General features: G+C 40.9%; 2 protein-coding genes across 2 annotated transcripts in view; both read left to right on the top strand.

Moving 5' to 3' along the window:
* The window catches only part of GCN1 (GCN1, eIF2 alpha kinase activator homolog), a gene marked incomplete at its 5' end in the record, with an annotated part of 37012 nt that extends 26994 nt beyond the window's left edge, over nt 1-10018 (top strand). The window contains 12 exons of the mRNA XM_008641644.2: nt 230-320; nt 563-706; nt 1672-1941; nt 2054-2167; nt 2683-2913; nt 3529-3722; nt 4277-4391; nt 5424-5520; nt 6375-6523; nt 7124-7228; nt 8486-8704; nt 9249-10018. Coding sequence (XP_008639866.1) covers nt 230-320; nt 563-706; nt 1672-1941; nt 2054-2167; nt 2683-2913; nt 3529-3722; nt 4277-4391; nt 5424-5520; nt 6375-6523; nt 7124-7228; nt 8486-8704; nt 9249-9374 — 1855 coding nt within the window. The remainder of the gene's footprint in view (nt 1-229; nt 321-562; nt 707-1671; nt 1942-2053; nt 2168-2682; nt 2914-3528; nt 3723-4276; nt 4392-5423; nt 5521-6374; nt 6524-7123; nt 7229-8485; nt 8705-9248) is intronic.
* Nucleotides 10019-12043: 2025 nt separating this feature from the next.
* The window catches only part of RAB35 (RAB35, member RAS oncogene family), a 16810-nt gene continuing 16335 nt past the window's right edge, over nt 12044-12518 (top strand). Inside the window, exon 1 of the mRNA XM_008641643.2 lies at nt 12044-12077. Within this exon, the coding sequence (XP_008639865.2) occupies nt 12044-12077 (34 nt within the window). The remainder of the gene's footprint in view (nt 12078-12518) is intronic.

Here is a 12518-nt window from a genome sequence, read left to right as displayed (position 1 = left end):
TGCTATGAAATTGCCATTGTCACCTGCTTAAGTTGCTTGGCCACCATGCCTGAAATGGAAAATCTTTCTGATGTGACAAGAGCTTGATTTGGGTTTTGCTAGGTACTATGAGAATATGAGAACATTTTTGAATAGAAAGAGTTAGGTTTTTTTTTTTTTATGATCACATGGAAAATTGTCCCTTGAAACAGGGTTTAGCTTGGGGTGTCACAGATCATTTCTCAGTTAGTCTTGAATGGACTGCTGATTTGGCTGTGGATGGTCTTAAACAAGTTATGGCTGTCAAGAGCCGTGTGGTGCTGCCTTATTTGGTGCCAAAGGTACAATGGGAAACAAATTTTAAACTTTATATCTGTGCTGTTTCCTCTGCTTGCTGCCAGTTGTCTTTGGACCAATATGGCAAAAGGGAGAACATAGTTTGAAATTTTCTTCTGATTTTGTGCTCAAAACATTGTCATTTGGGCTGTGATGCATAAATATTTCATGTTGTTGAGAAAGTGAGACTCTTGGAAAAACTTTCTGCTTGTTTCAATATTTTGTTGTTATTTTTTTATTTTTGTAGCTGACTACCCCCCCAGTGAACACCCGGGTGCTGGCTTTCCTCTCCTCAGTGGCAGGGGATGCTCTGACACGGCACTTGAGTGTCATCCTGCCTGCTATGATGTCTGCACTCAAAGAGAAGCTGGGCACCAGTGAAGAGCAGTTGGCAAGTAGCACAGCTCAGCTCTTTGTTGTGACAGGTTGCCTGAAGATAGTGCACCAGGTTTACTTCCCAGCCCAGAATCCGTGTTCTTTAGATTCACAGATTGCATGTTTAATTCAGTCCATTAGCTTTTCCAGGATGAGTCTTTTTGCCTGGTGGCATATTGTGAGTCAAAAAAACCATATGCTTTCCAAATCTATTTGTATCCATTTAAAAGTCTTCTTGGCCTGCTACAAGATACAATTCTCAGTTTACTTATTCCTGGAGAACTGCCAGAGAGTCTAGTTAACTTTGTATTTATTCTTGGTGTAGAAGACTGAGAGATTAAAGGGCTGCAGGGAGGAAATCTCTTATTTTGCATGCTGCACTCCTCCTGTACTGCTTTCCAAAACATCTGGTGTTTGGACTCCAGAGAACATCCTGGAGTTGTGACTGTGGACAGACATTTTCATAATCAGTTGGTGAATTAGGAATGAGTGACAGAGTCCTGTTGTCTGTCTGCTGTGGATGCCCATTAGATCAGCTTCTAGCCCCAAGTCCGCCCGGAGATCTCTAATGTACCCACAGACGTGCTTGTAATTAGGGCTGTGACGCACAGCATTAAACTACCTAAATCAGAAGAATGTTATCTGACAAGACTCACAGTCTCTCATGGGTAAGTAAGATGGGGGAGACTGAGCTACTCTAGTGTTTGTAACTTAGCCCTCCTGCAGCTGCTGCAGCAATCAGTTCAGCAGAGTTTGGTCACTTGTTAAATTTTAAGAATTGGTCATACCTGTGTCTGCATCAGGACTGAGTCAAGCCTTTAATGGTGATGTGACCAGCTCTTTAATGAGAAACAATTAGTGAGTGGAGTGTGTTGTAGTATTTATCTAGAGACAATGCTGGGGATAACATGGAGAAGCGTGGGGCTAAATTTGGCTTTGTTCTGTTTGAGAGTTAATGTAAAGTTAATTTGGGCTCTTCAGGAGATGGCAAATTGCCAGTCTGTGATCCTGTCTGTGGAAGATGATGTTGGACAAAGAATTATAACTGAAGATTTGCTAGAAGCTACCCGCAGCCCTGAGCTGGGCATGAGACAGGCAGCAGCTGTCATGCTGAATATCTACTGCTCCAAGACAAAAGCAGACTACACTGGTCATCTCAGGAGCTTGGTTTCGGGCTTGATTCGCCTGTTTAATGACACCAACCCTGTAGTTCTGAATGAAAGCTGGGATGCACTTAATTCCATCACCAAGGTGAGAGGCAGCTTAAAAAGGTTACAGGGGTAATGTCTGGCCTGAGAAGACTTCACAAGAGAGATCTGGATGTCATGTTACCTGATCTTTGTTTTACCTCTCTCTCCTGCAGAAATTAGATGCTGGGAACCAGCTTGCTCTCATTGAGGACCTGCACAAGGATATCCGGACTGTGGGGAATGAGGCCAAGGGCGAGCATGTGCCAGGATTCTGTATTCCTAAGAAGGTAAAGGATCAGAATGAGTGTGAATTCATCACAGCCACAATACTCTACCTTTGCGGAGAGCTGATTGGTATTACAGCTGTTAGAAGCAGTGACTATTTAGGCATTCCACACCTGTATATTGGAGGACTTTTTGTAGGTTAGAGCTCTTGAGTAACCCTACAGAAGACCCCTCTTGAAATGAGGTCTCTGACAATTCTGTTATGCGCCTAAGTTATGGTTGCTGGCTGCTTTTTGTGGGGGAGTAACATTGGACTTCTGTGCCAAATTTCTCTGGTTTAAAAATTCCCTGAGCTGCCACCACTTTTTTCATAGCAACTGGTTTAGTAAGGTGAAGAGGCATGAAATCAAACCAAATAAAAGTAGGTCTGTCAATATGGAATCAGGCAGCTGAAGGTCAACAGGAAATTGAGAGAAACTCTCCAAGTTTGTTCATCTGGTGTATAATGGGAGCAAAAATAAGATACATATTTCTTGCATCTTAGATTCTAAGCTTTCTTATCTGATTTTTGTGATAGGGAGTGACTTCCATACTTGTGGTTCTGCGGGAAGGTGTTTTAACTGGTAATCCAGAACAGAAGGAGGAGGCAGCAAAGGCCTTAGGGCTGGTTATTAAGCTGACTTCTGCTGAAGCTCTCAAACCATCTGTGGTGAGCATCACTGGGCCCCTCATTCGAATCTTGGGAGATCGGTTCAGCTGGAATGTCAAGGTGGCTCTGCTTGAAACTTTAAGCCTTCTTTTAGCTAAGGTAAGATTCAAAGTGTGGTTTGTGAACATTTTCCATGGCAACCTTCAGAAATATCTGTTGCTGTTCATGTAAATACAGCTGGAATGCCTGCTGCTGTGGATTTGATATTTAGGAATAGCACTGTAACTGGATTGCATTCTTCCAGCAGCTTCTGGCCTACAAAAAAAGCCCCCAGTGCTGAACCACTGGGCTTCTTAGAAATATTGATAAATTCTGGTCCTGCTTTCAAGTGATTAAAGCCCACCATGTAATTAATCTCTCCTATAGCCACCATTTTTATGTATTGTTAAGTGCAAAAATCTTACGTATCTTTGAACAGAGCTGAGCTTTTTTTCAGGGCTCTGTGTACAAAAGGCTGTTGGTGATAGTGTAAAATTTCTCAGTGCTACCCTTGTATTTCAGTATGAAGAAAAGATGATTATATTGGAAAAGGTCAAAGGTTTTGTGGTAAATCGTTGTTTCATTTTTTTCCTATTTTAGTAGCGTGTTAGATCTAACAAGGGCTCTCTAATAACAAACTGCTGTAGAAGCGGTCATGCTGTTTTCAGGCTTTGATCTCTAGCTGCTCTTTAATACTTGACCCCACCACTTTCCCTTCTTCCATCTCTGGAATAGGTTGAGATTGCCCTGAAACCATTTTTGCCCCAGTTGCAAACAACCTTCACCAAAGCTCTGCAAGACTCAAACCGTGCTGTTCGCCTTAAAGCTGCTGATGCTCTTGGGAAACTCATTGTCATCCATGTCAAAGTGGATCCTCTCTTCATGGAGCTCCTGAATGGAATTCGTTCCAGTGATGACTCTGCCATCAGGTAAGCTGCAGCTGACAGCTTAGACCTTCCTGCTTACTAAGGATGAAAGAAAGAGCTGGGATGAATGAACAAAACCCCCAATTAGAGTAAGATGTATGTATTAATGAAAGCAGTGGACTGTAAACCAAGAATGGGCATGATGGGGCCTTCCTGTGTCAGAAGCTGAGTTGTGAGAGTATTTAGGAGGAACAGTGCTTGGGGTCTGCCCAGTTCTCCTCTCCTGCACATCCCCAAGCAGCCCACTTGTTAGCCTGACCTGAAGTAAAGCAGCTGTTCTTGTATCCTAAGGGCACAGATCCCTGAGATACAAACTTCCTGACTTGAGAATTTTTTAAATCTTTGAACGATCAGAAAACATCTGTGTTATAACAAAGAAAAACATGGAAGTACTGTCTAGGATGGAGTTTCCAGCAGTGCAAAGAGGGGATCATTCTCCCAAACTGTAAGGCATATCAGTGTAATTGCTGTGCAAGGATCTATAGGTATCCAGAGCAAAATTTCTCTTGGAGGGTGGGGGAGAAGCAGTATCTGACTATACGTTGTGATTGCTTCAGGGATACGATGCTGCAAGCGCTGCGGTTTGTCACACGAGGTGCTGGTGCAAAAGTAGATGCTGCAATTAGGAAGAATATCAGCGTGGTGCTGCTGGGGATGCTGGGACACGATGAGGTACTGCTTCAGCCAGCTGCAAAGAACCCCTGCTGTAGACAGTCTTGTTCATACATTTAAAATCTGAACTTTCTAGCAGAATTACTATCTAAAATAACTTCTGGGAAAATCACTAATGATGTAGTCACAGTGAAGAACTGGAGATTCCTGGCCAGTCCCTGGTAACTCTGAAAAGCCTCCAGTTTAGCGTTTCCTCAGCAACTGCATTGTGTGGGTTTGACCTGCAGCTCCTCACTAACAGGTTTGAGGTAGCTCTGCAGTAAGGATTTGCTTTTTATCTTGGAGAAAACCTGCAATACCTTCACTGTATGGACGGATGTGTTTGTAGCCTCTCAGGTGAGGTTTCATTCAGTGTGAGAATTTTTTCAGAAAATGGCAGATTTTTCTCCAACGAGAGAAACCCTCCAAGTTTAATATAGGGTCTTCTGTATGCAGCAGATAACAACAGTAACATGAGTGAGATTAATTTAAATCATCTAATAATTTCTTTTTCATGTCAGTCTCTGCAACAGACATGCAACTGTTGAAAAGCTAGAAATAGAAAAATTGAAACATTCCCACTGGGTTGTAAATTTTGGTGAGGAGTGGGTAGTAATGGGACGGTCACATAAGGAAGCCAAAATAGTGAAAGCAAGTGTTAAATGAAAAGTAGTAAGAGTTTATCACAGAGATCAGCTCATCCAGAAATGGCTAGAAATAACACTTACAGTAAGTGAATCTAAACTAAGCTCTTACGAACTCATCTTTTAAAACATCTTTGACTTTTCCATTCAACAAATCAGAACTTAGATAAGATCTGTAATTCTTCAGTCTCTGCTGGCTTTTTTGACCTTAGATTTGGCTTTAATTTCCATTATGTACAAGAAACTATGTGAACTGACAGAAATCCACAGGGAGTAGGAGTGAAATACTACTATTTATTTTCTCCTCCTCTTTATTTCCTGTCATCTTCTGACACTTGTTTTTCTTGCTGCCTGTCTCTGGAGTGTGTTAAGCTCAAGCCATGTTCTCTGTTCTCCCATCCCCTGTCAGGATGCCACCCGCATGGCCTCAGCCGGCTGCCTGGCAGAGCTGTGCGCCTTTCTGTCTGACGAGGAGCTCAGCACTGTTCTCCACCAGCACTTACTGGGTAGGTGAAGCTGTTTACAGGACTGGAACAGATTATGAAAGCAGGGAAGACTCCTTCTCAGCCATTGATTCAGGATAACTTTGTGACTGAATCTCTCCTTTGTACTTTTTTGTGCTTTTCTTTGCTCATGGCTCTTAATTCATGCACTCTGGTACACAGGGAGCACAGGTAACTGGTTGTCAGTTGGGGTTACCCGGACCTTTTTTTCTCTGGATTTGTTATCAGACGACTTGATAGAAGTACCAGCACGGCTGAGTAATTGCTGGTGCCGACACAAGGACAGCTGGACATGACAGGATGTTCAGGCAGGGTGGACAGGAGGCCATCCCACCTTTTGGGAGGGCACTCTGATCTTAGGTTGGTTAACGCTAATCGCAGACAGCATCTGATGGCTTCACATGCTTTTGGAGAATTAACTAATTTGCCTCTAAGTTAGAAAAACCCATAGATTTTATAGGACTCCAGTGTTTTGAGAGTGTTATGGATTACTCTCCCCTGTGGGATTAAAAAGGGGGTCCGTTGACTGGTCAAATTACAGATGACTTTTACAATTTTATTAGAGAGTCAAAGCTTGTCTAATTTTGAGCCATCAGAAGTATCTGAGTTGAACAAGAGAGTCCCTTGTCTGTGTCTGCTTTCCTGCCTGCCCAGGTGGTGTTCCTGCCTGGAAAAGGTGTTGCATTTTAGCTCTGTCTGTATGTCTTTTTGGGAGAAATGGAGGAAGCAGGCTATTGCTTTAGATGCTACTCTTTATTTCATTTTATGGCAGTGAATTCACAAACTGCCAAAAGCCTCTCAGATAAAGAGGACTAGATAGCAGGAGCCCTACCATTTTTCTGTTCTTTCCTCTGCAGCAGATGTCTCTGGCATTGACTGGATGGTGAGGCATGGCCGGAGCCTGGCTCTCTCTGTGGCTGTGAATGTGGCTTCTGGTAGGCTGTGTTCCCCAAAATACTACAACAGTGTCCAGGAGATGATTGTCAGCAATGCCATGGCCGACAGGGTGAGTCCTGCCTGACAGTGGGTGAGTGCTGTTGCAAACACTTGTTGGGAGCAGTTTTGAAAGGTGTGTGAACAGGTTCCTGTGTTACCAAACAGGACAAAAATCCCCACGTGACATCTGAAGATTCTCCCTTGGCTAGATGCAGTTTTTATGGTGAAATTACACAACCGTTCTGGTTCTTTTAAGTTCTCATCCCTGGGGAGATGAAGATTAAATAATCTTTAACTTGCAGAGTAGGTTTCATTTGGAGTAAATTACACTCCTGTTTCCCTAGAGTTCTCATTCACAGGCCAAGTTTACAAGAAGTGGAAATTACTCATTTTAGGAGGATGATTTTAAATCTGGGGTTGAATGAGTAATTTGGGGTAGAAATTTTGTGGGCTTGGTGGATGTCTTATTCCATCTGGCTCATGGTTGCATTGGGATTTTTTTCATCATATTACCCAATAACATTAACCCAACATTTTCCTGCTTTGATGCTGCTGTTCTTTTGAAAGATGGGTTTGGCTTTCCACAAAAGCTGACAGACCATGAGTTTGGTTATAAAGGCTGTTGTTGAATTCTGCTGTAGTAATACCAGTTCTTGTCTTTATGTTGAAGATCCCCATTGCAGTTAGTGGCATCAGAGGGATGGGCTTTCTCATGAAATACCACATGGAAGGGGGAGGCAACCTGCCTCCCAAACTTTCCAGCCTCTTTATTAAGGTAAGAACTTTCATGGTAACTACCTGGTGGTGGTCTTGTGATCTGAATCTCTGTTTGACCTAACTCATGGGTGGGTCTATCAAATCCCTGAAAATCTGGGTTTTTTTTTGAGGCAGAGTGCAGATAGAATCGCTGTATGAGCCCGTTTTGAACCTGTGAATACAACACTGCCATCGCTGCTCTAACATGGAAATTTGTTTTCGAGCTTTCTGTGCTAAATCCCAAGTCTGGTTCTTATAAATGCGTTTTTCCTTTGCAGTAGCAAACAGCTGGCAGAGAGGCAGAGAGGAGTGTGAGGAAGCTGTCAGGTTTTTAAGATTGCTAAAGGTCAAACGGCCTTTGTTAGAAATATGTCAAATACCAAAACTCACCTGACCTGAGAACATTGAAATTAACATCTTTTCAGTTCTTTTCTATTTAAATATTTTGATTCAAAATTCCTTTATTGGTTGGTTGTTTCTTTTGGTGTGTGGCTGGATTTTTTTGGTTTCTTTCATGGTCTGCCCTCCCTGAACCCCACCCACACCCCCAAGTATCCTTCTTGGTAGACAAGGGTAGATAGAGAGGGGTGATGCTGGAGCATGTTACGTTTTCAGATTTTACATTTATTTACAATTTACTTGAAAAACTACCAAACATGCCAAGTTGACATGATACAGGCCAACATTGTTCAAAGCAGACCTTTTGTTTGAAATCCTACTTTTCTATATTACTATAATAGTATTGTGTTAAAATATAAAATATCACACTTGTCACAAAATCTTTATCACTAAATGCACTTGACATTCAGATATTAGCTTTCATGTTTTAAATGGGTTAAGATTAAAATATAAAACTCCCAATTTTTAAATTTTGAAGTGAAATCCACTGTTGAAATGCACCCAGTATTCCAACTAGAGACTGACTTGGATGTTGTTGCTGAGTGTGTTGTAGAGGTGCCGACACTATCAGCTTTTCTGCACTTAGTGGCCATTGTCATTTCCTGAGACAGTTGAGATGAATATGTGACACTGTCATCAACTACATATTTAGAAATTTTCTATTGAAAAGTTGTCTTGTTTTCAAGATTTGATCTTCTCTTACACAGTTTAGTCAGACTTAATTGGTAAGAAGTGTGTCTCTTGTGTACCTGTGAGTTGAAAACTGTTTGCTTTTCTTAGCATAGTTTTAAATACTTAAATTAGAAAAAAGTATTAACAACTGCTTTAAATATGTGTCCTTGGTATATCTGAACATAAGTATCTTTGTCTCCTTTAGTGTCTTCAGAACGCATCCAGTGACATTAAGTTAGTTGCAGAAAAGATGATTTGGTGGGCAAATAAAAGTCATCTTCCCCCATTGGATCCTCAGACAATTAAACCAATTCTCAAAGCACTTCTGGACAACACTAAGGATAAAAACACCAGTGTAAGAGCCTACAGTGACCAGGCTATTGTCAACCTTCTGAAGATGAGAGCAGGTGAAGAAGTGCTTGAGGTATGAGACATAAAAAACCATAAAAGGCTGTGTCACCTCGTTCTGCTTTTGTCTGTGGGGTGCCTGCAGCCTTGGAATGTGCTGGAAGTCTCTTATGAAATAGGAAGTGGGACATCCCAGTTTTCATGTAGGCCTTTTTAGGCCTTCAGCAGCATTCTCATGCTAAGCTCTGAAGAAATCAGCAACACCTATTCTAGTGCAGCATTAATAGAATCAAGGCATTTAACATACCCCCTTAAGCCTTGCCTGTGCTGGAGTTCCCTCAGCTGGCACTGATGATTCATTGCTTTGGTCACTTGTAAGATCATAGTGGTGCTAGGGAGTATTTAGGATGGACTACTTCATGCATCCATTTCCAGACCTGTTTTCTAAGTCTGACCTGCTTTTGGATAGTTCCCCCATCTGGAATTGTGAAACCAGGTGAAGACTTTTGATATGTTTGAAAGATTTTTAGTTGATACAGCGTGTAAGGCACTTACACTTACTCTGATTTTGAATGGTGTGTCATAAGGAGTTGTTAATAGGTGCTATCTCCCTTCCACAGTCAGTTTCCAAGATTCTTGATGCTGCCAGCCTGGAGCTTCTCAATGAAAGCTGCAGGAGGTCCCTGCGGAAGCTGGCTGGGCAGGCTGACTCCGAGGAACAGATTGATGACACTATCCTGACGTGATAAAGCTCCCAAAGACCTGGAAACACTGAACCAACCGCTGCATCAGCATTTCAACTCAAACACCTATTATAAATGTTTTCATTTTTGAAAATATTAATTCTGATGGGATTTCATGAAAAGGACTCCCAGAGAGTATTTTAGTATCAAATATACCACAATAGCCTTAATTAGACCCACATTAGCTGAAAATTAAAAATTTGGTCCCCTTTTTGAAACAGATTATGTGCAAGAGACAGACTTACTAACCAATACTGGTCAGTTGTGGCCAATTGTGAGATGTGGCTAGAGCACATCAGGCTTAAACTCTGATGACAACTATTTCCTTTCCAGGGTCTGTGCAAAAACTCCAGTACTCTTAAGTATTGTTGGTTTTTCCACATACTCTGGGAGGCAGGAATAGAACTCAGTGAAAGTTCAGTTGTATTGTTTCTGTGTACTGCTAACTTGCTGCTTGTGATGGTTCTGAAGACTGAAAATCCCTGTAAAATGGAGTATTTAAAATAGCCTTAGAAATCACAGATGCGAAAGAGGGATTAAATGCAGTCTGTTTAGAGAAGGAACATTTAATAAAGGCTCTGACTTTGATCCTTCTGATGTAAACTGTTCTTTTTACAAACTAATTTTTCAACAAACTTACACTTTGATTTACTTTTCAGACCTGTTTGTTCTAGGGCATACAGTTTGTAGAGTGGACAGTGCTGTGATCTGTGAAAACCTTTTGCAGAACTGAGGCAAACCAGGGTTTAAAGCCAAGCCAGAACTGACATTTAATGAAATTTGTAAGTAATTACTCCTGTTAATTTCCAAAGTATTTTTGACTACAGACAGCTTTTTAGTTACCCAACTTGCAAAAAGTCCTTTGTATTTACATCTTCAAAGGCTTCACAAGATATTTGGCATTAGGTTTTTTGGTCAGTGAGTTGTGCTGCTCCAAGAAAGTATATTCTTTTACCTGGACACATGTATCTCTCTTGAAAAAAAAAAAAAAAAATTTACTAGTACATTTTATGTCACTTGATGGAAATAGTGAAAATCTTGTTGCAGAATACAAATTTTTAGAAGGTAAAATGAGCTTTACATTAGATAAGTGAGCCTTATCTACTTTATGAAACTCACAGAAGCTGGTTGCACCTGAGAAGCCAGAGCAGTAAGATTTGTTATTTCATGTGCATGGTGTGTCTGTGTAAGTAATCTTCCTTGCTTGTAACTCTGGATAGCTCAAACCATGATGATGGGAGGAGAACACAATACTACACAACATAAAATTTGAGATCATGAAGTGGAACCCCATGGGAATGCATGTTCTGCTAGAACCGAATTGCTGATTGTTATGGCAGTAGCAGCAAACACAAGAACATTTTTATCATAATAATGCCTCAAACAGCAAGATACAATTGTGAGCAGGTATTTGGGAGTGCTGTGGTTTGTTCTGGTCAGAAGTATGAGAATCTGTCAAAAGGTTCTTGGTGCTGTGTCAGTTTCCAGGCTCTGGTGTAGGCTCCTGACAACAGATTTGCTGTCGGAGTTTAGTGGAAATGCTCTTTGAAGGAACTTGGGAAATCAGCTACTTTACCCTGTACCTAAGATAGGCGCAGCTGCCGCTAAACCATTCCTAGCTGATTGCCACACAATTGTTTATATAGCACTGTAAGATGGTGATTCCATAACCTCTCTATGCCATCTATTTTGTTACATAAACTTACCAGACTGTCAGAACTTCCCTCATGTTTGAAAAAAAAGACTCTTCATTGCTGCTTGTCCTGTTCCCACAGACTTTGAAAACAGTTCATTTTTGCAGCAATGTCACTTCAGTGTCCTCACCCCTGGATGAAATAAATTTAGATTTTTCTATGTATTTTCTTAGAGATTTTCATGTTTTCTAAACTTAGACTGCTGCCCCTTGTGTTTGTTTGTTCCATTCTGACTCCTCTTTGCCTCAAGGTGTCCACTGCTGGCCCAGGTCTCCCAGGGAGTTATTTTGCAAGCTCCACATAACAAACACACTGTTGTCCACTCCAGCACAAGGTCTGGGTGTTCCTTTGTTGCAACACCACCATGTCGTTGACATGTTTAGTTTGTAATCAGCTATGAAGCCAAGCTACAAAATGGCTCTTTAGCTAATTATTTCTAATCTTGTATTTATGCATTTGACTTATTTCTACAAAAATGCAGTCCTTCCCAGTTGCTCTAATGGAAATTGTATTCTACTATTTTATCACATTTAGCTGCATTCCAAAGGTGGGTTTTAATTCTGATTTTTGCCTTTTAAATCTGCGAATCTTGTGAATCTGAAACCATCTTAAAACTACATATTTTGCAATGAATTGGTAATACTTAAGAGTGAAAACTCAGCTATGTGCTCTTAAAGATCTGGCAGCTCAGGCCACTGGAATGAGTTTCACCTGTAATCAATTAACTGTGCTTTGGGATCACAGGAACAGCAGTTGAACCACGCAATGCAAAAACCTCTACACTGAAATGTACAAAATTTGATGCCATTCAAAACCTACTAAGTAGGTGTCAGAAAGCTCAGTGGTTGTACTGGAATCACTCACTCCATCATTGCAGACAGGAAGGAATGAAAAACCAGCAAGTTTTGGTGAAGAATGGCTGTTGGAGCTCTTGATCATGGGCACCTTGGCTTACCTGTTTATCTCTGATTCCAACTGATGCTCCACATAAACATGGGAAAGAAAATTATAGGTAAATGAAGCCTTTTTTATTAACTCGTTAATTTTAGCCAATAAGTTCTTTTAGGGTATTTTGATAATTTGTATTTCCAGCTTAGGTAGCAGTAAGTGTAAAAACTCATTCATCTTCCCAAATAGCATCTGAATTTTTGCACTGAATTTAGTTGTTCCTGAGAGGGAGGGGTAAAAAAGGTAGGAGTTCACTTGCACTTGTGAAGAATATGCTGATATTTCAGTGAAGTGAATCGAGTGAAACACTCGATTTGGATTTTGATAGCTGCTTTTTGCTAAACTATTTATACACTGCAGTATAATATATCAAAGATAAAATATCCATAATTTTTACCACAACATGAGATCTGATAAATTGGTTGTACCAACTTGGAGACTAAAGAATTACTTTTTTTCTCATTTCAAATGCCTTAAAAATACCAGTTGTCAGTAAAATCTTTCC

Source organism: Corvus brachyrhynchos, unplaced genomic scaffold (genome assembly GCF_000691975.1).
Source record: "Corvus brachyrhynchos isolate BGI_N302 unplaced genomic scaffold, ASM69197v1 scaffold1359, whole genome shotgun sequence".
In the NCBI taxonomy this organism is placed as follows: domain Eukaryota; kingdom Metazoa; phylum Chordata; class Aves; order Passeriformes; family Corvidae; genus Corvus; species Corvus brachyrhynchos.
This window is presented reverse-complemented; position numbering and strand designations above follow the sequence as displayed.